Raw genomic sequence first — 27,617 nt, 5'->3', positions numbered from 1 at the left:
AGGGAACGATCTGAACCAAATGCGCTGTCTGACGGGAACAATAATTTCCATTTGTGCATTTAATCCTTTTTGTTACACAGCTCCCATCCCAGACAATCAGAGATCCCCAATAAACAATGGACTTTTCTTATTTACACGCGAAAGGTTAAAAAAAGGTAAGATAGAAAAAAGAAAACACAAGAACAAGATCCCAGTCAGGCAAATTAGGTCTTGCAAGTCTGTCCCACTATGAAACTCTTTCTTATGTGTATGAGGATCAGGGTGCCTGGCCATGGAGAAACATTATAGAAACCAGGGCCATTATACTCAATTCTAAAGAATATCAAGGGCAAGCAGAGGACTTTTAAGGTGAACGTGTCCTCCCTAGTTGTACTGTTCACAGCTATGGAAGGCAGTTTAGTTCTTGTGACGTAGGTAATTTGATTCCCAGTGCACGGAGTCATTTATAACAAAGGAAGGGGTTAAATTCTGGGAAACCAATTATCTGCCTTGCAAGGACCAAACATGGAGAAGGTTCAGTTTCCCTTCTGTTTGCCCTTTTCAACTCATGAAATAACAAAACCACAGCAGAAATAGACAAAAAGTACAAGGTCTATTCATTGCACATATATAGTCTTTAGAAACCGGCATGATGTAAAAGAGTAGTTGACATGAAATTTTTTTACAAATTGTGGCAGTATAGGAAAACTGATAATTGGAAAAAAAAACCATACAAAACAAATAATGAAGACCAATTGAAAAGTTGCTTTGAATAGGTTGATCTATAGCTGTGCTGTCCAACTGGAGGCCTGCAACCCCTGTTTAGCTTGTTTTAAAAGCTATCAGTATGGCCCCTGCATTTTCTCGGAACCGTGCAATGAATGAATGATCCACTAATGTTCTTCTTGATCCAGAAGCTTATTAGTGGGCCCTGACCAAAGGTTGGACCTTCAAGGGGGGCTTCATCTGGAAAAGTCAGACAACTACTGCTCTGCGATTACTTACTCATAACAACCAATCACATTTGCTTTTCTTATTCTACGTTAAAGGGATCCTGTCATCAGAAAACATGTTTTTTTCAAAACACATCAGTTAATAGTGCTGCTCCAGCAGAATTCTGCACTGAAATCCATGTCTCAAAAGAGCAAACAGATTTTTTTATATTCAATTTTGAAATCTGACATGGGGCTAGACATATTGTCAGTTTCCCAGCTGCCCCTGGTCATGTGACTTGTGCTGTACGTTAGGAGAGAAATGCTTTCTGGCAGGCTGCTGTTTTTCCTTCTCAATGTAACTGAATGTGTCTCAGTGGGACATGGGTTTTTACTATTGAGTGTTGTTCTTAGATCTACCAGGTAGCTGTTATCTTGTGTTAGGGAGCTGCTATCTGGTTATCTTCCCATTGTTCTTTTGTTTGGCTGCTGGGGGGGGGGGAAGGGAGGTGGTGATATCACTCCAACTTGCAGTACAGCAGTAAAGAGTGATTGAAGTTTATCAGAGCACAAGTCACATGACATGGGGCAGCTGGGAAATTGACAATATGTCTAGCCCCATGTCAGATTTCAAAATTTAATATAAAAAAATCTGTTTGCTCTTTTGAGAAATGGATTCAGTGCAGAATTCTGCTGGAGCAGCACTATTAACTGATTCATTTTGAAAACATTTTTTTCCCCCATGACAGTATCCCTTTAAGCAGACCTACTGCTGACTGGTTGCTATGGGTTACTAGACCTGGCACAAGCTTTGCACCTGTTACTGTTATGTGCAATAAACAGTGCAATGTAGATTATTCTGGTCACTGCAGAACATTTCTTATAAATTAAACGTTGGAAACTTTGATTTGCTTTTACTGAAGACTTGTAAGAAGCAGAAGCAGCCATTCCAGAAGTCTTGTTTTTCAGTTCTACAGTCTTTTGCAACTCCTACTCCTCTACTTTCTCCAAATCCATTTCATACTGTACCACCATTATAGACAACCAACGAGTAACACTGGCTGCTCAGCTCTGGCTTGTTGTTATGACCTGGACAAGCTTAGTGTGCCTTATTTACAGATGCAGGTGCTAGAGCAGTAACGGGTACCTGCTTATGCTTATTTAGAAAACACTTGTGCCTGGGGACTTGTTGAAACCCCCTACCTTGTGCCTCTAATTGAGAAGAAATTTCAGGGGGCAGGATTGGAGACACCTAGGTGCCGTATATATATATATACAATCTATTGCACAAGGATGGGAGCAGGGTGCAAAAGTGTGAAAAATACTGTGTTTTTAACCGTTTTTTACAGTTTGCACCCTGTCCCACACTTTGTAATTGAGGCACCTTTTATTACATTACATTACTGCTTAAGCTAAGTAGGGCTTCTTTTTACAACAAAAGCTCCATTCCATGCGTGAATTCATGATCAAGTCCTTAACAGCCCTAAGCTGACATTTATGCATTTAAATTCTGAAGAGCTGGTGTTTGCAACTGGCAGCTTCATCTCTTCATGTAACAGCCAATGACAGTCAGAGCCTTCTTTGTATCTAGACCAGCGATATCTTTAGTCTTTGGTTTTGTTGTTTTCAAATGATCATTTTGTTCTGCGGCTTTTTAGTTTAAGGAGTCATCCGGTTGCCATGGGTGCCATTTATCCTAGCCACTGGCCAGTAGTTAGAAGCCATTCAGTGATGCTGCAGCTCAACAATCCTTAGATCTCTGTCTGTCCATAAATTTGGAGTGGAATCCCGAGTCTCTAGCAGGGCTCATGGGGGAGTTCTTCCTAATTCAGTGGGCTGGGAATAAAAAGACAAATAAAAGGTAAGTATCATTTGGGTTCCTGATGATCAATGTACATCAAGTATATTTGCTGTACTGTGTGTTACAGGTGTATTGGAAGTCATAGGAGGTCCTATAACCTGAAATACAGAAAAGAAGGATATGTATATGCAAGCCATGGGGATATCCCTTAATTCCTATTTAATAGGAAATATATATTTGTTGATTGAAGTTTCTTATGAGGAAAAAATAGTACAAATGCACTCATGTCGGACAAGAGGGTGTACTGTTCCTTTAAATGTTTAACTCTGAGTTCACTTTTAGTGATGTAGAGAGAGATATTCTGTGACAATTTGCATTTTTGGGTTTCATTTTTCATTATTTGTGGTTTTTAGCTTTTTGTCCAGCAGCTCTCCAGTTTGTAGTTTGAACTGGTTACTAGGGTCCATAATACTTTAGCAACCAATAAGAATAAGAGACTGGACTATGAATAGGAGTACTAAAAAGTAGTAAAAAAAAGTAGTTGGGATCAAGTAAAAGCTACTGTTTTATTATTACAGAGAAAAAGGAAATCATTTTTTAAAAGTTGGATTATTTGATTATAATGGAGTATATGGGAGACAGCCTTTCCGTAATTCGGAGCTATCTGGATAACGGGTTCCCAAACCTGTATATATATATACAGGTGTACAACCTGTTATCCAGAATGCTCGGGACCTTGCGTTTTCTGGATAGCTGATCTTTCCATAATTTAGATCTTCATACCTTAAGTGTACTAGAAAACCATAAATAAACCCAATAGGCTGGTTTTGCTTCCAATAAGGATTAATTATATGTTAGTTGGGATCAAGTACAAGGCACTGTTTTATTATTACACAGAAAAAGGAAATCATTTTTAAAAATGTTGATTAATTGACTAAAATGTCTATGGGAGACATCCTTTCCGTAATCCTGAGCTTTCTGGATAAAAGGTTTCTGAATAATGGTTCCCATATCTGTGTGTGTGTGTGTGTGTCTATATATATATATATATATATATCTATATCTATATCTATATCTATATCTATATCTATATCTATATCTATATCTATATATATATATATATATATATATATATATATATATATTGTAAATATAAAATAATTATATAGGCACCCAAGAGACACACCCTTAAAGCCTAAAGTCTCTATATATTAATACGGCCCAGTGAGAATCAGGAATAAATAGTGGAAGTTACAGCCCCTTTAAGTTTCAGCAGGGGGAATAGAAAGTTTCGTAGTGACTTACTCCAAGTGCCATTTTGTCTTGTGTTGTGCTTTTTGTGAGAAACCACTAAGCCCATAATAAATTCACTGAGGGGACAGGCACATGACAGAACAGTGTAGTTAAAGGTTTGTATCACATTTACCCTTTTGATTATTACACTAAATACTTCAGATCTCAACCTGGCGAGACTTCTTAGAAATCATAAAGACACAAGTGGCGGCTGTTGCTCCATATTGTGGCACCACACGTGTGCTCCACTTTCTACTGCAGCTCAGAGTTGTGTATTGTGGTCTGTTCCTTTGCTTCTTATTGTGGGTAACAAGGAGGCACCTCCCAAGGAGAGTCGTACAGACATGACAGGGACCCGTGTTATATGTGCTTACACTTTACTTCTGCCTCGTCTGTGTGACAGAAAGGAGCTTGGGGTGGATAGAAGGCATGTAGTTCTTGGTATTACTTTGTGGAATAATAATAATAATACATCCTAGCAAAACAATATACATCATAGTTATAATATATGATTATTAGACAGTAGGGGTAGGTGCATGTGTGGGACTCTAGGATGGGGCACCCCAGTATAATGCACAAAGGCAAACACTATTTTGTACTGTAGTCGAGGCTCAATTCTATAGCAGCCATTGTCTGGTGTTAAATAAGGGGCGTAATTTGCACAGCCAATGCATATAGGTGCCCAAGGCAAGCCCCTGGCATCTAAATGCCCCCCCACATGCTTGAGAGCCTCTCCCCATCATCACAGCCCCCCATTTGGCAAATCTCCATAATCACACGTCTGTGGCCACCTCTCCTATTTCTTTGTTTGCTGCTGTGCCTGCTGCTAACCAATCAAATGAAGAGCAAGGCTAGAGTAAAGCTGGGCACACTAGAAGATCCGCTCGTTTTGCGATCCCCGATATGCCCACAATGCAGAGCTATATTCCGAATGTTTGGCCCTAGGGCCGAATGATCGGATTACAATGAGAAGCAATGGGCTCCAACGGGTCAATCGCTTGAAAAATTAAACCTTCCCGATCGATATCGTGTGCAGATATCGATCGGGCAGACCCGTCGGAAGCCCCATAAATGGGCCGAATTGATCTAAAGGACCGATATCTGCAGATTTAATCTGCCCTTGTATGGCCACCTTAAAAGGTATATTCCTAGCCCCCCACATGCCTCTGCTACCCTTATATCTGGTCCTGCCTGCTGAACTAATCAGGGATATACAAAGTATTGGAAGATGTAATGTAATTAGAATCCAGGCTGGTTAGGGAAGGTGATTATACAGGGTCGGACTGGCCCGACGGGGCACTGGGAAAAAACCCACCGGCCCAGATTTGCACTGGCTTCTTATTGCCACAACCATCCAAAAAACGTAGTGCACATGCACGCCTGCACACAAGCACACACACATGCAGCGGCGCAGTAGGGGCCGGTGGAGCGGCAGTCTGATCTAATTTTACTTTTTTCAGGGGACCAGGAAAAAATTATGTAAAATCCGGGAAAATATTAAATCAGGGAAATGTGTTAAAGTAAGTTTTTTTTTCAAGTACTGAAAGGATATAAGCACAGAAGTCCGTTTTACTGTTTTAAAGGAGAAGGAAAGGCACCCCCAAGTGATTGTATTGACTTACCTGAAACCCCGGGCCGGTGCTCCTATCAGCAGAAAACTAAACGGCCCAGGGTTATACCAGTGAGCACCACAGAGCGAAACTTTTCTGGCTTCTTCTTTCTTCAAATTTCAAAGAGGATCGCTCCATGGTGATCACTGGAATAACCCCGGGCTGGTGCCGTTTTCTGCTGATAGGAGCATCGGCATGATCTCTTCTAATTTTAGTGGTCCATTTTAGTGTTTTTGTGTATTTGAGGGAGGTGGCTCTCTGCTCAATGCCTACTCTCCCGACCCCTGCGTAATGGTGGATTTGAAAGAGATAATGCCAAATAAAGAGAAAAGCAGGTATGGTCTTTCTCCCACAAAGAAAATATTCTTTTTGTCACTTAGTTAGGACTGACGCATGGACACTGCCTTGATGGGGCACGTCACACATACTTTATACAAACTTTGAAACCAAAAGTGTCTCTTTTTACTAAATGTTCCCTTCAAGATGGGCAAAATTAAGTTTTTTTTTAGGCTATATAATGGAGTGCTGGGGTTATGTGTTTAGTATGTGATACAAGCCACACCTACATGCACCCAATAAAAGGGATGAGCTGCATTTTTGCATTTTAGTGTGTTATATATATATATATAGGTTTAGTTAGTTATGGTAGAAATGAGTAAATTGTGAAAAATATTTAAAAAACACACATTAGGGCTTATTTGCAATGTATTTGCCTAATTTTGTGCATGTGACAAGCTGCCCCACAGGCTACGCCCTATAAATACAAGAAACAGCTGCACCTTGTTCTCAATGCAGAGCTGCATGAGGTGCAGGTGCTGAGTAACAAGGGGGTGCCAGGCCCTAAACTTTTCACCGGAGTTTTAATCCAAAATAACCTGCACAGACTACTGCCCCAGGTGCCAGTTATGTGAATAGGGCCAGTTTTGCACCCCTTAGTGCTCATGTGCCCAGGGCTATGGTATAGTAACACTATTGTGTAGCACTAGGGTTGCCACCTGTCCGATTTTGACCTGGACACCCCGGTAATTTTAATTGCTCCCTGGGTCAAAACGTCCTGCCCGGTTGAAATGATTGACACATTGATCGACCAACTGCGATCGCCGCACCATAGCCACGCCTCCTGATGTCACGGCCCGCCCCTGTCGCATCGCGGCCCCACCCCACATCACTGCCCCACCCCTGCCCGGTTCCCACCGGCAGAAAAGGTGGCAACCTTATGTAGCACTTTATATAGTTACATTATATAGATTAGGAATATGCAGCTGCATCTGTTGGTATCTTGGAATGAAACCCCCACTATCCTGCAGACCCTGAGAAACTATTTTTTTACTGGTTGTAGTTTAAGGACATTCCCTAATTTATATAGTGTTTCTTGATTTTTTCCTTTAGATTGAGGTCTTCCTGCAGGAAACAACAACAGCAAGACAAATCAAGGTATGAAAAATGATAAGAATATTTGTGAATATTGCCATTCTTTCCAAGGTGGAACCAACAATGAGACAGACCTATACAGGAGCTATGGGGGCCCAATGGTGCACTAAGGGGGCATTTAATTATTTTGCTTTGGGGCCAATTCACTTCTAGTTTAGCCACCGCTACTCTCTTTTGAGATCTTTATTTATTTTGATTTCATTGTCCTTCCACATTGAAATCCAAGGGGGAACTCTGACCTGACTGGGGGTGTGTCCATAAAGGGGCGGGTTGTGATGTGGAAGGGGCGGGGTTGTGCATGACGTAGGTGGAGCCACAATGTAGAGGGGCTGCAGCCTGACACGGAGTGTGGAATTGGCTGGGGATTTGGTAAGTATAGGGACTGGGACTGCTAGACAGGGGTGGGGGTGGTTATTACAGATTTACCGGCAGCTATAGTAATACCAGACTCAGCCTTGCTGGTGTTTTGGCTGGAAATACCAGCTGGGTGGCAACCCTCCAGTTGAGTCAGCAAGCAGATTATAGTGGGTGATACATGAGCCTTGGGGAACCCTTTTACTTTTACTTTGAATCTTATCTTTAGAGAAAATGTGGAAAAGCTCCGAAGCGGAGACCTGATCTAAATCATCACATAAAGCTGCAATCATGATGAACTGTTATCAGCCACTGCTGCATGTGTGTGATGTGGCTACAGCAGCCATTATCTGATGGGCCCAAGATGCCACAAACATGAGTAAACAATAAACACACTCACTGCTTCCTGTAGAACTGCTGGGTTCTTCTGTAGATTCCTGTTGAACAAAGCAAAACCTTATATCAGGTTTATTCTACTCTTGAGACAGTTTAAGAATATTATTCATTACGCAGCAATGGGTGGAATAAAGAAATAAGCAACAACAAAGGACACAAGTGTGTTAAAATACTGCAGGGCAATAGCTGTGCTGGGAGCTTTGTATGCTTTAGGATTCTTTTAAATGATCCACTATTTTAGATTGTAATAAAGTGGTGCCGCAGCTACAAGAAGCTCTTTGATGGCCACATCCAACCCTAAGGGTCTAGAGCTAGACAGCCCTAGTGTAGGCAAAGGCCTCGCCACGTTTGTGGATCCAGTAGTTCAATGGTCAGACAGTGTTTGTATAGTTCCAAACTGCCGCTATTTAGGTAGTAGTGTTATATAGCAGTGTATGAAGTAAGGACTTGCATTGAGTTGAGTGTGTGATCTGGTCGTATATGTGAGTTACCAATATATCAATTTCAAAAAGGGAACGTTGGTAGATATATGGCTGATGTCTGCATTTGGTGATCAATATAATCATCCGCTGCTCATATATCCTACCTGTCCCAAAGTCTGCTGCGTATGCAGTGTGTTCTGATTGGCTGTAAGGTAGTTGTGAGCCAAGAGCTATTAACTTCTAGTGCAAAATTAAATTGCCAAAATCTTAAAGATGGCACACCAATAAATGTCAAGCTTATTGGGTCATTCTACTTCAAGGAAATATATACAGGTATAGGATCTGTTATCCGGAAACCCATTATCCAGAAAGCTCCAAATTATGGGATGGTCATCTCCCATAGACTCCATTTTAAACAAATAATTCACAATTTTAAACATGATTTCCTTTTTCTCATTAATAATAAAACAGTAGCTTGTACTTGATCCCAACTATGATACAAGTAATCCTTATTGGAAGCAAAACAATCCTATTGGGTAAATTGATGTTTAAATTATTTTTTCGGAGATCCATATTATGGAAAGGCCCCTTATCTGGAAAACCCCAGGTCCCGAGCATTCTGGATAACAGGTCCCATACCTGTAGTGTATATACTGTAGGTGTAGCAAAATGGCTTACTACAAAGAAACCAGACACTATATGGAACTATGAAGAATTGGAAGAGAGGAGAGGAAAATAATACTTACGCTTTGTATAGGAGACAGTGACGCCCAAGACTATCACAAGAATAAGAGCAAATCCAGCAAGTGGAGCCCAGACCACAGCACTGCAGATAACTATATAGGAATGATATAGGGATAATGTCATACGGGTTCTCCTGCTAAACAGTCGGGAGATTAAAATGGAGATCTTGGTCAAGATCTGAAGTCCAAAAAATGCATGCAAAGTGCCCTCTTCTTTATTCTTTGCACTTTGACTTGTGTGTTGTGCACTAAGGCACCGCTTTTTGCTCTTCTAGACTGAAGCTCAAAGAAGTGCACCTCACTTTATATGCAGGACTGGCCTGATCTGATCATTCACAATGTGCAAGATGAGGACATTAGGGGGGTTATTTATCAAAATCTGAAATGATCTGAGTTTTTACTGTAAACTACTCTGACCAAATCTGCACAGGTTTTTCCCCCTTATTTATTAATACATTTTCCCAAAAATTTTGTGTATGGGAAAAAAACTCAAAAAAAAAAACCCGTGAAAATTCCACCCGAAAACTCAGATTTTTTCAGATTTTTTCCTGAAAACCACAAAATCTTCGGATTATTGCAGGACACCCAATTCAGACCTCTCCCATTGACTTCTATGCAACCTCAGCTGAATTTTCAGATTCTGACTTTTTCCATCCTCCGGGTATAATAAAGTGGGTCAGCAAGATGAGGGTAAAAACATACCTGGACTGGGAGTCTGCGGCTTTTTACATTTACAAGGTTTTCTCTTTGTTGTTGTCGTTGGCGCTGCTGTAGTGGGCAACGTCTCCACTATGGAAAAGAAAATATGCAGAATGTAACACCAGAGTTGGCTCTGGGTCTACTGACTTGTAGCAACCAATCAGCAGACAGGATTCACTGATCTGTGGTTTGGATGCAAGTTTATGGGCTACTAGCCATGGAGCAAGCTTTGTGTATATATTACTTTTCGGGAAATGATCCATTCATACATTTTTTAATTTTCCATTTTCTTTGTGCTGATCAGAGAACTTTGACAAAGCCCGCAAGTGGCAGGCGAAATACGCGTCAGGCGAAATACGCGTCAGGCGAAATTTTTAGCTCTGGACAGGCAGGGTGCCATACTTAAACACAGATCATGGGGCAATACTCATTTCACGGATCGGGAGGGGACTCTATGTGAGTGAAGGGGTTGGTGATTACTGTGGATCCGAGGTTAAGAGAGGGTTAGCGGTGCCTTTAAAAATCACCAACCCACAGAGAGTCCCCTCGCGATCCGTGAAGTTAGTATTGCCCGTGATCTGTGTCTAAGTACAGCAGGTAGTTTAGTTACGGACAGTGGGTCATTGGTACGCTTTAATATTGACCTTCGACTGAATCGCCGGATGGGAGGAGACTCTATGTGGGTGAAGGGGGGCTCACAGTGTAACTGAATGGGTGACTCTATCAGGCTCGTCAATTATTACCGCATTGTTCCGCAGTTTGCAACATAACATATCTGGTCATTTGATCGCATCTCAATTGTACATGCAAACGACAAACCCACTGCCTCCTGTTTATTTTTAATACAATTGATGCGCACTGGACATTGGATTTTAATAATTCATTAAAAGTTTTATTAACTAATCACAGTCAGTGAGGTGTTGGATGTGATGGATGGGAGAGTGCAGTCACACGGGTCACTTCTTTTTCCTTCTCTTTTTTTGTTATTTGATCAGAGAACTTTTTCTGCACCACACTAATAAGCTACAGTAAGGGTAAAAACATCAGGCTTTTGATATTAGATCAGCAGTTATGCCAAGTGGGTGGGATTTACCTATAGAATATTCCACTTTAGGTGCAAAATTGAAGTCCGTACAAGTTTAGTACCACTAAATGTCCTTTTTTATGATAAACAAAGACTTACTTCTTGACACTACTAAAACAGTCAATATTAGTAATAAGTTTGTGTTATTCTACACAACGCTGACAGATCAAACCTTGTTGCTATGGATCACAGTGGCGATTTGCTTACTGTAAATAAATGAGCGATTCTTACATTAAAGGAGTAGTTCACCTTTAAGTTAAGGAATTCACAAAAGTGTCGGGAACTAAAGAATGTCTAGAATGTCGTAGAAAGTGACGCAGTAACAGCCGACAACTTCACAAGAGCATTTACCCGCCAATTTTCAGACGTGTACGACACTTTTGAAATAGTGTCGTTAAAAGTGGGCGTGGTTTTTTCATCGCCAGTTTTCGCAAAATTTTTATGAATTGCTTGTAAACTCAATTTTTACGACACATTAGGCTCTCCAAAATGAAAATGTTGGTCAAATTGTATTTTGAAACCGCTCAGTAAAATATCGTCTGTCCGACGAAAAGCTGTACGTCATTTTAGAAAATTGTCGGACTTACGAGACGGTAACAACTGCCTTTGTGAATTTGCCGTCCGTACGAAATTTTACAAATTTGTCGACCGCCACTTCTGGGTTACTTATTTTACCGACACTTTTGTGAATTCCCCCCCCTAGTGTGTTACAGAATGGAGAATTCAGAAATAGTTTTTTAGGTTACCATTAGATTTTTTTTACTAAAAGAGACACCTCCATATCTTACCGACTTGCAGGGAGGTTCCATTCCCAAATGCTACTTTTCCCGCATTCTCCACCATGCAGTAATAGACTCCACTATCGGAAAACTCTAGATTTTTTATCTTCAGGGTAAACGTGTTCCGAAAGTTTTCCCTGGCCACCGAGATACGTTCTGAGGAGAAGAGGGAGCCATATCTGATCTTGTTTAGAATATGTGAGAAAACAACAAACTCCAGCTTGTCTGCAGTCGCGGACGTCTGTTTATACCAGTAAACTCCTATCTGGTCAATATTCTGATTTTTCATGGTGCAGAACATTTCTGTGTTTTCTTTGAGCAGTACAAGTGGTGACTTTGACGTTTGTACTAAGGAAAAGGACTGAACTCCTGCCAAAAAAAACCCAAAAATGAGTCATTATAGGATGGTTTGCATATCTGTAGACATAAACTTGCTTTCTTTTACTCTGCCTCACAGGAATAAAAAAATAAGTGGAAGGGCCCCTCCAGATTAGCAAACCTTGTATATTGGACTGTTCCTCAGTAACAACTGAGGCCAGAGCATGGAGAATCTTAGTTATTATGCTAGGCTGCGCAATATGTTGGCGCTCTAAAAATACTTGTTAATAATAATAATAACAATAATAATAATAGGCTGACCATTATGGGATTGTCTACATTGGAGAAGAGGCACTTAAGGGTGGGATTGACCTCTATGAATAAATATATAAGGAATTCCTAAAATAAACTTCATTCTTCATTCACTGGGAGAACTTTCTAAAACACATGGGTTAATCCATTGAGATTAGAACAGGGATTTTTTTTGTGTTGGGACCCAAGTGCTTAGGTTAAGCTTCTCTATATGAGTGTGAGTGGCAGTGGAACTAGCATGCATTCCCTATTGTTTACAGGGACTTGCAGAAACTGGGTTGATATTGAATGCTCCTTAATTACAGTGTAACTGCCATGATTTGATGTGTCTTTTATATTGATCCAATCCATTAAACGAACAGTAACACCAAAAAAATAAAAATGTTTTAAAGGAATGACAATATAATGTCATGCTGCCTTGCACTGGTACAATTCTTCAGAAACACTACTATAGTTTATATAAACAAGCTGCTGTGTAGCCATGGGGCAGCCATTCAAGCACAGGATACACAGTAGATAACAGATAAGTACTACTATAGTTTATATAAACAAGCTGCTGTGTAGCTATGGGGGCAGCCATTCAAGCACAGGATACACAGTAGATAACAGATAAGTACTACTATAGTTTATAGAAACAAGCTGCTGTGTAGCCATGGGGGCAGCCATTCAAGCACAGGATACACAGTAGATAACAGATAAGTACTACTATAGTTTATATAAACAAGCTGCTGTGTAGCCATGGGGGCAGCCATTCAAGCACAGGATACACAGTAGATAACAGATAAGTACTACTATAGTTTATATAAACAAGCTGCTGTGTAGCCATGGGGCAGCCATTCAAGCACAGGATACACAGTAGATAACAGATAAGTACTACTATAGTTTATATAAACAAGCTGCTGTGTAGCTATGGGGGCAGCCATTCAAGCACAGGATACACAGTAGATAACAGATAAGTACTACTATAGTTTATAGAAACAAGCTGCTGTGTAGCCATGGGGGCAGCCATTCAAGCACAGGATACACAGTAGATAACAGATAAGTACTACTATAGTTTATATAAACAAGCTGCTGTGTAGCCATGGGGCAGCCATTCAAGCACAGGATACACAGTAGATAACAGATAAGTACTACTATAGTTTATATAAACAAGCTGCTGTGTAGCTATGGGGGCAGCCATTCAAGCACAGGATACACAGTAGATAACAGATAAGTACTACTATAGTTTATAGAAACAAGCTGCTGTGTAGCCATGGGGGCAGCCATTCAAGCACAGGATACACAGTAGATAACAGATAAGTACTACTATAGTTTATAGAAACAAGCTGCTGTGTAGCCATGGGGGCAGCCATTCAAGCACAGGATACACAGTAGATAACAGATAAGTACTACTATAGTTTATATAAACAAGCTGCTGTGTAGCCATGGGGCAGCCATTCAAGCACAGGATACACAGTAGATAACAGATAAGTACTACTATAGTTTATATAAACAAGCTCCTGTGTAGCCATGGGGGCATAGTACAAGGTTACCATGCTTGATAAAGGGGTTTACCCCGAAACGTTGCACCTTCGCAAATTAAACTTAGCAAGGGCTTGTACCTGCTTGAATGAACCTTTGAGTGCCAGAGAAATTCTTCTTTGTAGCCATGGGCAGCCATTCTAGAACAGGATACACAGTAGATAACAGATACGTACTACTATAGTTTATATAAACAATCTGCTGTGTATCCATGGGGGCAGCCATTCAAGCACAGGATACATAGTAAAACTCTATACAAACAGGACTGCATCACCAGTGGAACAAGGTAGAGAGGTTGGGGGATGTGGAACAAGGTAGAGAAGATGGGAGCTGTGGAACAAGATAAAGAAGATGGGAGATGTGGAACAAGGTATAGAGGATAGGAGATGAGGAACAAGGTAGAGAAGATGAGAGCTGTGGAACAAGGTAGAGAAGATGGGAGATGTTGAATAAGGTAGACTAGATGGGAAATGTGGAATAAAGTAGAGAAGTTGGGAGATGTGGAACAAGGTAGAGAAGATGGGAGATGTTTAACAAGGTAGAGTAGATGGGAGATGTGGAACAAGGTAGAGAAGGTGGATGATGTGGAACAAGGTTGAGAAGATGGGAAATGTGGAACAAGGTCGAGAAGATGGGAGATGCGGAACAAGGTAAAGAAGATGGGAGATGTGGAAAAAGGTAGAGAAGATGGGAGATATGGAACAAGGTAGAGAAGATGGAAGATGTGGAACAAGGTAGAGAAGATGGGAGGTGTGGAAAGGAAGAGAAGATTGCAGATTTGGAACCAGGTAGAGAAGGTGAGAGATCTGGAACAACGTAGAGAAAGTGGGAGATGTGGAACAAGGTATATCAAATGCCGAACCTGTGCTGCTAACTTTCTTTATTGTTCACACAAGATATCATGATGTAGTTCTTTACTGAGTGATACTCTGACTAGAAATGAGGTGATTGGGAAGGTTGTGCTGAAGGACAAACAGCATATAATGCTAGTATATTGTATAAATGAAAACATTACTGAATTAATATGAAACCAAAGGAAAATAAGCTTAGCCATATTAGTTATTTACTCATGGAACAATATGTTTAAGCATATTTATCAAAAACATGTTTTTCTTACGTAAATGAAAAAATAAGAGAGGCTGCAAGGAAAGTCAGAGTTTATTCACTGGCTGTGGGGGAATCTATAAGAGTATTACTCAGCCATGTTTTCACCGTTGATACACAAGTGTAGGTTTAGCTAAATCATGTCATACCCAGATCAGTGCAGTTGAGTTGGGCTTAGACTGACACATGGAACCCTGAAGTTCATTGAAATGACACATCTCGGTGATTCTGGCTGAATAAGAAACATCAACAGGAGAATTCCGGGAAAGCCCCGATACCTTGTTATTTATAAATGACACCAAAATGAGCAAAAGAACACGATGTGCTGAACAAAAGGGGGAAGCCTTTTTTGTCCCACAAGTGCAAGGAGTCTGCATATTCTCTATCGGCCAGATTTATTGAAATTCAAAATCGAGTTTTTTTCTGAGATTCCAGAAAATCCCAGTGAAAAAAATAATTGCAAATTCTAATTTTCAAAAAAAATTGAATTTATAATTTGGTAACTAAAAACCTGTTAAGCTTCTATAGAAGTTAATAGGTGGATTATTTCCAGCAATCAAGTTTTTTTTAAATATTTTTTTTTACAGTAAATATGCCAGCGGTCGAAAAAACAATCTTGATTGTGTTTAACAGTAGTGTTTATACCTTATTAAAGAGAATTTAGGGATTTTCCAGTTCAACAGATATTTGTTTTTAGTAAATTTCACTAAACAGAGCTTTTAGCAGTTCAAACTGAAGTTTGGGAGGTCTATTTAACAACATTTTAGTGTTTTTTTAGGTTGTTGAAACCTCGAATAAACTCTATTTCTATAAAATCACGAATGCCTTGTAGTTTATTAAAAGATCCAAATATAAAGAGCACAAACATCAAAAAAATATGATGAGCTAATAAATACGAAAACCTCCAAAAATGTGAGTATGTAGGACAATTACTAGCGTAAAAATCAGAAAACTGTTGAATGACTAAAAAAAAGACAATAGGATGAGCACAGCTCCCATTGACTTCTATAGGACCTAGACTGCTTTTACTTACTAAAGTTTACATTTAATAAATCAAAAATGTTCTTGCGTTTTAAAAAAAAACCATGAATTTTTAGAGAAAGAGTTTTATTTTTGAAAAAATAGAAATTCAGATATTAGTTAAAAGTCTGAATTTATCTCTATTTTCTGCTATAAAGATGAAATCCGCTCTGGTTTTTTGCGATTATTTATTATTACATTTTCCCGAAAATTTGCTTTGCGGGAAAAAATGTTCAAGATTTTTTCGGATTTTTCACCCCAAAACTCAGTTTTCTGCCAAAAACTCTGAAAACTTCAGGGTATTGCACGAAACCCATAGCACATCAAAAAAATCATTGGGACTTCTCCCATTGACTTATATGCAACCTTGACGGGTCTGAGATGCCGGATTTTCTGATTCGGACTTTTCCATCCTCTGGGTTTAATAAATAAAGAAAAATTTGTGATTTCTTAAAGGTCCGATTTTATAAAAACAAACAAACAAATTATTTGTGATTTTTGCATTCAGAGTTACCCCCAAGTGTTGGTTTGGCACTAAATTGAACTCATAGGGACTTCATCTACTTTTAAAGGGTCTGGTAAAAAAAAACAGCCATAACATGAATATAGTTATTTATTACTGAGAGCAGAACTGCATGGGAGGGTTAGAGAAATAAATCAGTCCCTAATGAGCTTCTTAAAAATACCTAATAAAACCATAAAAAACAAAGGAATTTTCCTACCTGCGGGATTTATAAAATTGTTTCTGTTTATTCTGCTCCGGTAAATTATTTTCAAGAATTGTTTTGGCATATTGTCTGTTTTTTGGCAATAAAATATATCAATCAGCGTTTAAATGAAGAAGGAATCCATTTTCAGATCAAAGTTTTATATTTACTAGAAAGCAATGGGCCTTATTTACTGATACCTAGCACAGCACATGGTGCGATATAATCCGAATAGATTCAAACTGGGCATTTGAATTTTTTCTTCATTTAGAATTTTTGCAACTTTTCAATTTTTACAGCTTTCCAGGAAAGTAAAGCATAGAATGGGAAAAAGGGAAGAAATGGAGATTTCCAAGATGGGAGCTCAAGCCCTTATATCTGTTACACCAATGAACTAATCATATAGGGGCCGATTCACCAAGGGTCGAATATCGAGGGTTAATTAACCCTCGATATTCGACTGGGAATTAAAATCCTTCGACTTCGAATATCAAAGTCGAAGGATTTTAGCGTAAATAGTGAGATCGAACGATTGAAGGATTATTCATTCGATCGAACGATAAAATCCTTGGAATCGAACGATTCGAAGGATTTAAATCCAATGATCGAAGGAATATCCTTCGATCAAAAAAACTTAGGAAAGCCTATGGGGACCTTACCCAGAGGCTAACATTGAGTTTGATAGCTTTTAGATGGCGAACTAGGGTGTCGAAGTTTTTTCTTAAAGAGACAGTACTTCGACTATCGAATGGTCGAACGATTTTTAGTTCGAATAGTTTGATTCAAAGTCGTAGTCGAAGGTCGTAGTAGCCCATTCGATGGTCGAAGTAGCCCAAAAAACACTTCGAAATTCGAAGTTTTTTTACTTCGAATCCTTCACTCGAAGTTAGTGAATCGGCGTAGAACACATGCTGAGGCACGGTCTAGAAAGATCGACAGGTAAAGGGGGAAGACCACAAACTTGGCATTTGAATTTTAAGAGGGGTATCACAGGGGTCAATTGTTATAAAAACAAGAATTAGAAAGTAAAATGGCCGTATTTATAAATAACGCTAAACTTAATTTAATTAATTAATGATGCATAATTTGCACAAAATTTGTGCATATTGTTTGCAATTTTGCACCCTTTTCTTGTTCGAAAAGTACAAACTTAGCAACAAGATCGACAATAAAAATTGACCCATATTTCTGCACTCTAACTAAAATCTGATTCTACCAACATTTATATCATTAGTGGGCAGCCATTTATAAGAAATATATAGTACGGGAAGTGACTATGGAACAGTGATCTACTTTGCAAGGAAATACATTGGAGATGGTTTCCATATTATTAGATAGAGTTTCTTTAAGAGAACAGAATCATTGTTTACACATGTATGCAAGGCCAACATTAAGGGGGTTATTTACTAAACCTCGAATTTATCTGGTCTGGCTTTTTGGGGCAAAAACTCAAATTTTTTTTAGATTTATTACACCCTGATGCTGCAAAAAGGCAGAATCCGAAAATACGCCATCTCAGACCTGTCGAGGTCCTGTATAAGTCAATGGGAGAGGCACCAATCTCCATTTGAAGTTATAGTTTGTGCTGGGTTTAGCCCGGAAATCAGGGTTTTCGGGCAAAACCGAATTGGGGAAAAAAGTCCCCCAAAAAAGTGTTTTCTCTCGATTTTATCAGGTTTTTTCTTGATCTGATTTATTCAAGTTTTTTTAATTAGTAAATAAGGTCAAATTGGGCATGGGAGTTTGGTTGTGGTTTTTTTATTACTATTATAAATTGCGATTTTAGTAAATAACTCCCTAACATTTGTCTAATGAACCTTTGTAGAACATTGCAGGTGAGAATAAGATATGCCCTTAGACTAGAAAGATATTCCACCATCAACATAAAAGCGTTTTCCTTATTGTGAAAACAGGTTGTTGAACTTCTCCTTCAAGGATTGCGTGATTTTTGGTGGGTTAATCATAGAAGAAATGCTTCATTGTAAGAGTAGAGTGCAATAGTGATTAAATAGCCACTTGCATTTATTCCACAGAAATCGCTTAAGGCTATTTGGGAATCGGTATAAAATTGATTTACTCAGTTTGAGAATAAACTGATAAGGGACCTGCTGCAATTTTTGCTTGCCTTGCACTGGATCCATGTCTAGAGTAATATCATTACATTACCCGCTGATAATTTGATGTATATTACGCTGCAGTAGTTTAGTAAATAGACTAGATTCTCTGAAGCATATTTCTTCCTCGTGGTCATGTATTTGGTCCCAGAATAACTTTTCTCCAAATATAAAGGTTGTACTTTTAAACCCAGCCACCACTATTTACTACAAATGAGTGTTTTTTTTTTATATACATTTTTTATTTATACAAATTTTTCAAAGGGATACAGAGAAAACTAAACAAAGGGAGGGAGGGGGAAATTTGTACAGCACGTCATTCTCCTTCCATGTATATTTCACATACAGCTTTAAATGTAAGCATATAAAAATAAAACAAAGAAAAATAAAGAGAGTATAATATGGTTTCAACTACTAATACTAAAATGTCTTAGTAGATATCAAAATTTTTGTTTTTTGGCCGCAGCTTATCTACATTTCTCTCAACTAGCACAAATTTGGAATCTATCACTTTTTTAACTCAAGATATTCTACCCACGGAGCCCAGGTCAGCCAGTACTTGGAATTTTTGTGACGAATCACTGCAGTTATTTCTTCCATTTTCCGAGTATCTTCCATAAGGAAAATCCAGTCTTGAATTGTGGAAGCATACCCGTCATTCCATTTGTTTTAGCTTTTGCAGCTTGTAACATGAACAGTATCAATTGATTTTTTATCGTAGTATCTTTATGGGGATCGTAATGGAGTATTAATTTCACTATGAGTGAGGTTTTTGGGTACAAGTCTGACATAACACAGTCTTGCCTTAAGGTTTCCAAATCCCTTCCAGAAATATTTCTATTGTCTCACAGTGAGTGTGGAAAAATAAAAACATCAGACTTTGCAAAAAAACCTTAATAATCCTCAAATGGGCAGAATGCTCTATATACTGATGCATAGGACAGCAAACAGAAAACAAGTAAAATGTTTTTATTTGACCATCAGAAACATTCTTTCCCTAGAAAGTCGCCCCTTTCTGTGTTTGAACCCCAAAAAAAGAATCCTTGCAACACTATGAATCCCATAAGCAGACTTTTTACTGTCAAAAAACTCTTCCTATGCTAATGGTGAAAACGTCTTTCCTCCAGTTTCAGCTGATGCTGTCTTGTACAGGTACGGGATCCGTTATCCAGAAACCCGTTATTCAGAAAGCTCAGAATTACGGGAAGGCTGTTTCCCATAGATTCCATTTTAATCAAATAATCCAGATTTTTAAAAATGATTTCCCTTTTTTCTGTGTAATAATAAAACAGTAACTTGTACTTGATCCCAACTAAGATATAATTAATCCTTATTGGAGGCAAAACCAGCCTATTGGGTTTATTTAAGGTCCCCAATCTTTTTAAACCATGATCCACATTCAAATGTAAAAAGAGTTGGAGAGCAACACAAGCATGAAAAAAGTCCATTTGGTGCCAAATAAGGGCTATGGTTGGCTATTTGGTAGCCCCTATGTTGTCTGGCAGCCTTTAGGAGGCTCTCCTTGGCACTATACTTAGTTTTTATGCAATTTTAACTTGCTTTCAAGCCTGGAATTAAAAAATAAACACCTGCTTTGAGGACCCTTAGAACAACATCCAAGGGGTTGGAGAGCAACATGTTGCTCACAAGGTACTGGTTGGGGATCACTGATTACATGATTTTCTAGTAGACTTTAGGTATGAAGATTCAAATTAATGAAAGATCCATTATCTGGAAAACAGCAGGTCCCGAGCATTCTGGATAACAGGTCCCATACCTGTACCACAGTTGAAAAACTTTTCTGAAAAATTGTTTTGCACAGCATCTAACCTTCACAATGAAATGAAGACTTTATTTAGAAAAAACTATTCCCTTAATTCATTTGGCTGCCTGATTTTTTTTTATAAAAAAGTACCCCAAAAATACTTCCAGAACCCAAAATGGTAGCTGATTGCAACACCTGACCGTTGCTACTGGTGAGCACTTGCTCACTCCTACTTCTCTTGGTAGGGGATTTCATAGAGTGATTGTGCTTACAATAAAGAAACAATTCTGGAATAGGTTTGATTGAATCATTGCTGGTTCCATACATGTAGGCCAAACCCATGTATTCACTGCAATTCATCTTATTTGCCACTACGTTGCATATCAGAGCTGGACCTTTGCTCAACACAGAATGATTATAACATGGCGGCAGCATGCATGATCAATCTATTTGGAGCAGACGTACAACATTTCAGTCAATCGTTTGACCTTTATCAGGGATGTCTTGCCAGGATTGAACTCCTATCTTCTACATTAAGGGGGTTATTTACTAAAATCTGAATTTATCTCATTGTCCCAATTAGGGATGCACCGAATCCAGGATTTGGTTCGGGATTCAGCCTTTTTCAGCAGGATTCAGATTTGGCCAAATCCCTCTGTCCAGCCAAACCGAATCTGAATCCTAATTTGCATATGCAAATTAGGGTCGGAGAAGGAAATTGCCTGACTTTTTGTCACAAAATAAAGAAGTAAAAAATGTTTTCCCCTTCCCACCCCTAATTAGCATATGCAAATTAGGGGTTGGTTCGGTATTCGGCCGAATCTTTCGAGAAGGATTCGGGGGTTCGGCCGAATCCAAAATAGTGGAGTCGGTGCATCCATAGTCCCAATAAAAATAACCTGACCAAACTCCCATGCCCGATTTTGCCTAACTAACTCAATTTAATTGGATCGGTAAAAAAAAATTGACAAATTGAGGGAAAATCCGAAACATATAATTTTTCCGAGCTTTTCTTCCAAAAAGCTACTTTTTTCACAGTTTGTGCCAGAAAACCCCCAACAATTTGAATTTTGGGCTAAACCCACCAAAGACCAGGATAAGTTCAGTTTGGTAAAGGTGCCTCTCCCGTTGACTTATAAAGGACCTTGACAAGTCTGAGATGGCCGATTTTCTGATTCAGGCTGTTTGCAGCATTGGGGTATAAAAAATCTTGAGTTTTGCCCCAAAAAAATTTGAGGTTTAATAAATAACACCCTCAAAGTATGACATTTTGAAAGAGAGCTGCGGATACTATTAGCAGTCTAACATCTCAGAAATCACTTATAAAATATAAAATGAATGTATATTGCAAAAGTGCTCAGAAGAGCACGGTTATATCAATTCTGGGTTTTTATGATCTAGATCTTTAAAAAGAATACATTTAACTAGATTGTAGAAAACGTGTGATAATGATCTTTTTAAATGGAGCGACATGGTGATACATTTGAAGCAGATGTCTAGAGAGACTTTGATCTATCCGTACGTAATAAGACTGGATAAAATATACATCTGTAGTTGATCTGTCACTGTCCATTCATGCCAATAATGTAGCCGAAGTTAAAGCTCGGGAGTGGAGTATTTTCTCTACCTTGTACAATACCTGTTGCAAGTCATGAACAGAATGGTCATTTCTGAGTTTATTGATCATTATCCGGAAACCCCACTATACAGAAAGCTTCTAATTATGGGAAGGCCATCTATTTTAATCAAATCATTCAGATTTTAAAAAATTATGTGTTTTTTCTCAGTAATAATCAAGTATAAGGTAATGTTTCATTATTACAAAAAAAAAGGAATTCATACTTAAAAAATTTAATTATTTGCTAAAAATGGAGCCTATGGGAGACCGCCTTCTTGTAATTTGGAGCTTTCTGGATAAAGGGTTTCCTGATAATGCGTCCACTACCTATATTCCTTAAAAACATCTTACAATGTAGGGTTTAGTACCTAGGAACAATGGTGCTACACACTTGACTGTCTGTCATCTAAAGGGCATAAGTGTCAACAAAGCACCTTGTTTGGCAGCTGCAGCCAATGGGGATGATATAAAGAATTACAGGTGCTGGCAATTACTACGGGGCAGATTTATCAAGGGTCGAATTTCGAGGGTTAAAAAACCCTCGAATTCGACCCTCGAAGTAAAATCCTTCGAATATCGAATTCAAAGGATTTAGCGCAAAAGATCGAATAAAAACGATGAAATCCTTCGAATCTAATGATTAGAACAATTTTAAGCGATCGATCAAATGATTTTTATTCTATCAAAAAAAAACGTAGAAAAGTGCTCTGGAAGGTCCCCATAGGCTAACATTGCACTTCGGTAGCTTTAATGGCGAAGTATGAAGTCGAAGTTTTTTTTAAAGAGACAGTACTTCGATTATTGAATGGTCGAATAGTCGTACGATTTTTCCTTTGAATCATTCGAATTCGATCGAATTTGACCAATTCGATGGTCGAAATATCCAAAAAATACTTTGAAATTCGAATATTTTTGCATTCAAACTATTCACTCGAGCTTAGTAAATCTGCCCCGACATGTATGTATGTATGTATTTGCTCTTTGCAACACAGGGAGCTCTAGGGCACGGCTCCAGGGTACTATGGATTCTTGTTATATAAGTAAAATAATATTAATAATAAAGATGAAACTGTCAGAATCAGTAGTAAATGTGACAGTTTGAAAAAAAAGTAGACACTGTTTATAGTGCATGGAGATCACTGGATATTGTCAGAATCTAAACTGAAACATTTATGACTGCGGAAAGATGACTGTGTCTAATGCACCTTTAAATCAAACATATTATTTGCCCGTAGCTCTGCTAATAGTATTCGGCTGTAATAATTCAGGTGAAGACAATCCCTGTGGAACACAATAAGGCAGGTATCAGTGTTTTTATTTCATGAGGACACAATCCACAATAACCTTAAATGTCTCATAGCCGATAAGTAAGTGCATATGAAGCACTAAACCTGAATATACTACTACCTGCCCCATAGAATATAATTTTTATTTTGGAGCATTTATAAAGCATTAAACATATTCCATATACACAAAACATACAGCTACAGCAGATAAGAAGGGGCTTGCTCATTAGAGCTTACAATCTAATGTTTGCAACAAGATTTATTGGTGTCTCTGCTGTCAATACATAGGATTTGACTGTAGTTAAGAGGCACACAATGAATCTCTAGTCTAGAGCTAGTTAATGAAGATCATTCAGTCCAACAGCCAAGTCATAGGCAAATTGTGGAGCCAATAAAACTACTGTGAAGCCAATGGTATAGATGTACCTATACCCAGTCATTAGCCATTAGATTGATTTATCAGCTTGTCTTAATGGATATTGTAATGTTTTAAAGCAAATACACAAGCCAATGTAGGTCTGGTAGGTCCATAATGTGTGCAGACTAGTTGTCTTTAGTGGTATAATAAGTGGTGGTGCACAGCTCAATACAACGCGACAATAATAGTCATGGTGCTGTCTAAAGGGGCCACTTGTAAAGCTCCCCATAGACGCGACGATTCTTCTTCCCGAACGACCGATTTTAGGGAAGCCCGACCGATCCTTCGAAATTATCGTGCGGTTAGTGGGATTCGAACGATCGTACATCTTATGATTTTTCGGCCGACATCTGTCAGGAAATTGATCGGCCAGGTCAAAAAACCTTTGTTGGTCCCAGTGCAATCTATCTATGTTTGCAGGGCCAAGCAGGCAGCTCCCCTTTGTTTTCCTGCCAAATTGGTCTTTTTAGTTGATGGTAAATTCGTACGATCGTTCTGAGAAGATCGTGGATCTGATCTTTTAAAAATCTCAACATCTATGGCCAGCTTAAGATCTCCTAGTATCAAATAAATAAGGAAAAGCGTGGCACTCAAAATATTATATAAACCAAAAAATCTTTACATAATACCCAACGCATTTCAACCCCATAAATAATGGGGGTCTTTGTTAGGAAAGTGCAGGCCTGCTTTTCCTTAATTCGTTGTCAGGTTTTTCTGCAAAAAAAGAAATGCCCATAGACTCCAATGTATTGTGCAATAAAAGTCACTGCATAAAAAAAAAAAGTTGTGTGGTGACCAAATTTTTGCTGTTTTGCCAATTTTTCAGTTGTCTCTTTTTACCCGCATGTACCCTTCATTCCCCTGCAACATTTGGAGGGCTAAAGGTATGAAACAGTTTATGAACCGTGCAATAACATGGACTCATTATAGGCCTAACCTTCATCGTTAATGTTTGAATCCAAGGAAAATGCCCCATCTGCTGTAAAGGTGGCCCTAGATACAGGGAAACCTGAGAGAAACGAGGCAAGAAAAGCCAAGGTCGTTATTAGTAGGTTGGTAGAATTTAGAGGCCAACTGAGAAGCTGCCTGTTGGAATCTACTTCTCAGAAAGATGGAGGTGATTTAATTGCCGTATCATATATATCAAACGGATTCCTTCTTAAGGGAGTAGAAGCCTGCCATTAGGTCTAAAATACGTTGCACCACTTTTATAATTGCTATTATTATTATAATATATTTATATATACTTGGTGTGCTTTGTACCAACATCTGACGTTATCTATAAACTGCCATATTATTATACATGAGGAATTAATGGGTGATAATTGGCAATTTCCTCTATAGATTGCCAAGAAGAGCACAATATTGAGGTCATTAAACAATGTTGGTCTAGACATTAATCAGCACTTCAAACTGTGGGCCCCACTCACTGTCATCTGCAAACATGAATTCTACTGTCTGTTTACATCTCTTCGGGGGATTCTCTGTTTTTCTGCAATTTCTTACTATCTCCAAACACTGTTTAGCTAATTCCTATATCAGTTCAGCTCTGGTGCCCATTTTGCATTTCATTTAAAGTTTTAATAGATATACTGTATCTACACGACTATGATTGGGTGTGTAAAGGACATGCTAATTACAATAATAATATCCTTCAGTGTTATGTTAGTCTGTTTCAATTAAGGGATAGAACCACAGAAAAGATACAGATAAATAAATCTCTTGCCGGTACTAATTTGTTTCTGATGGTGCTTTAAAAAAACAAAAAGCAAAGCTTTAAAAAACAAAAAGCAAAACTGTATTTCATCAGAATCATAAAAAACAGCGATGTCTTTAATAAATAATTCAATTAAATAAAAAATGAAATAAGTGACTATACGTATAGACATGGTGGCAAATCTACAGCCTCAAATAAACTTTCCAGTCAGTACAGAGTAGGCCCGGCTATGTTACAATGTGATTATAGGATTAAAACCATGTTTTATTTGGTTTAAAAGCAAATTTTTCAGATCAGAGTGAAATACTGAGCCGCTGTGTTGATTTCAGCAGTCGCTTTGGGATCCCGTGAATTTTGTAACAAGGAACTTGTGCTGTTACGAAAGTTATTATAGATCTCACATACAGTCTGATTTATAAACAGAAATATTTTGATTTATAATTTTTCAAATCTTCTTTTAATCATAATAACAATCGGACATGGTTTCTCCCCTTGAGAAAGAAAAAAATTGGCTGCACAATATCTGCCAAACCATCCCAGATAAATGTGATAATATGTTAAAAATCAAATCTATGCCGATAACGTATTCATGTATTTTTGACGCTCAAAAATCCCCAGACACTTTGAGAAAGATCCTGGCTAGATCTGATGCCAGTATATCACAAAGGAAAATGATACATAGATTTTTTTTCTCAAAAACCATGAACGATAAACATACATAAAGCGAGGCCCCAGAAAAGCCCAAATGATCAGCAATTCCTGTGCAACAGCGCATACAAATTGTGATGATTTTTTTGGCTAGTATAGAGATACAAGTACAGGTAGTACGGGACTTGTTATCCAGAATGCTGAAGACCTGGGGTTTTCCGGACAACAGATCTTTCTGTAATTTGGATCTTCATACCTAGAAAATCAACTAAACATGAAATAAACCCAATAGGCTGGTTTTGCTTCCAATAAGGATTAATTATATCTTAGTTGGGATCAAGTACAAGCTACTGTTTTATTATTACAGAGAAAAAGGAAAATCGTTTTCAACAATTTGGGTTTTTGGATAAAATGGAGTCTATGGGAGACAGCCTTTCCGTAATTCAGAGCTTTCTGGATAACGGGTTTCCAGATAACAGATCCCATACCTGTACTGCTAAATCCATCATTATTTTTATGTAACCATCCCTGTTAATACTTTCTTCATGCTGCCCTGGCCTGTAAGAGTGTGTTGATCTCCCCAGATCCAAATAATATAAAGTTACAAATGTACAATGTAGAGATGAAGCCGAGCTTATTGGCGGCAACATTAGCCATGTTAATGCAATTATTATGCATAAAAGATTTCAATATGGAGGTCACGGGTCAGGCATCCATCTTGTCTCTAACAGGTGGCGTATATATATATTATAAATATAAATCCAGAGGTCTTAAATAAACTTAGAATCCCAATGATGTAGAAGAACAGTTAAACCAATTTTCACTCTATTCAACTAGAATTCTGACGACGGACATCATTTGTGGTGTTCCTAGCTCTGCCGTTAAGCTAAATATTTGGAAATATTATATATATAAAAATAACACTCAAATGCCAATGTGTGTATCTCTCTAGAGAATATGCCCTGGATTACTGTGTCACACATTCACTTACCTGTGCCCCAGAAAGAGATGATGATGATGAGGAGGAGGAAGCAGCAGCTGTGGGGTGACATGTCACTTGGGTGCTTCATCTTTGCACTTTAAAGGTGCCTGCACCTGTCACACTGTAAAAGAGGCAAAGCTTTCACTATCAAGACAGACGGCACATGACCTGCAGCTCCACCAATCACAGGGCTTGACCACCTTTAGCATAGAGTGAAGTCCTAGAACTCTAAATGTAATTCCCCAACCAATCAATAAGCTTCCTGGTTTCTCTGTTCAAAACCGCAGCACATTCTTTACTAAGTCTCCGCATCCTTAAAGAGACAGATACGGTCCATATAGCAAGGACATTTATATACAGGAGCTGTGTTTTAAGATGAAAAGCATTCATTGTAAAGCAAAGATTTCTCTCATTTCATTTCTTCATTCTTATTACCGTTCTCCATGAATATAAAAATCATATATTTTACATATAATACGCTTAGGTGCAGGGCTGGGAATATAGAAGACCCTGATGAGAAGGTCAATAAGATGCAAATCCAACTAGCAACAACAGCTGCAGGAG

The 27,617-nt window shown here is 38.5% G+C and overlaps 1 protein-coding gene across 1 annotated transcript; it reads right to left on the bottom strand.

The window, feature by feature from the left end:
- Positions 1-1,653: 1,653 nt before the first annotated feature.
- Positions 1,654-27,291, bottom strand: cd8b.L (CD8beta receptor L homeolog). Its single transcript, XM_041587484.1, has 6 exons — positions 27,063-27,291; positions 11,533-11,892; positions 9,664-9,750; positions 8,965-9,054; positions 7,801-7,837; positions 1,654-2,747 (listed from the first exon to the last, which is right to left on the bottom strand). The coding sequence occupies exons 1-6, from the start codon at positions 27,139-27,141 to the stop codon at positions 2,735-2,737; spliced, it is 666 nt and encodes a 221-aa protein (XP_041443418.1). The 5' UTR covers positions 27,142-27,291; the 3' UTR covers positions 1,654-2,734.
- Between the last annotated feature and the right edge of the window lie 326 nt (positions 27,292-27,617).

Source organism: Xenopus laevis, chromosome 1L, assembly GCF_017654675.1.
Source record: "Xenopus laevis strain J_2021 chromosome 1L, Xenopus_laevis_v10.1, whole genome shotgun sequence".
Taxonomy (NCBI): Eukaryota; Metazoa; Chordata; class Amphibia; order Anura; family Pipidae; genus Xenopus; species Xenopus laevis.
The sequence above is the reverse complement of the archived record's forward strand: the minus strand, read 5'-3'. Positions and strand labels throughout refer to the sequence as shown.

Coding starts and splice junctions, on each gene's coding strand:
- cd8b.L (XM_041587484.1), bottom strand. CDS start 27,141: ATGAAGCACCCAAGTGACATGTCACCCCACAGCTGCTGCTTCCTCCTC. Junction 9,751..11,532: donor TGGAACCTCCCTGCAAGTCG/GTAAGATATGGA, acceptor TCTTTTCCATAG/TGGAGACGTTGCCCACTACA. Junction 9,055..9,663: donor GCCGCAGACTCCCAGTCCAG/GTATGTTTTTAC, acceptor ATTCCTATATAG/TTATCTGCAGTGCTGTGGTC.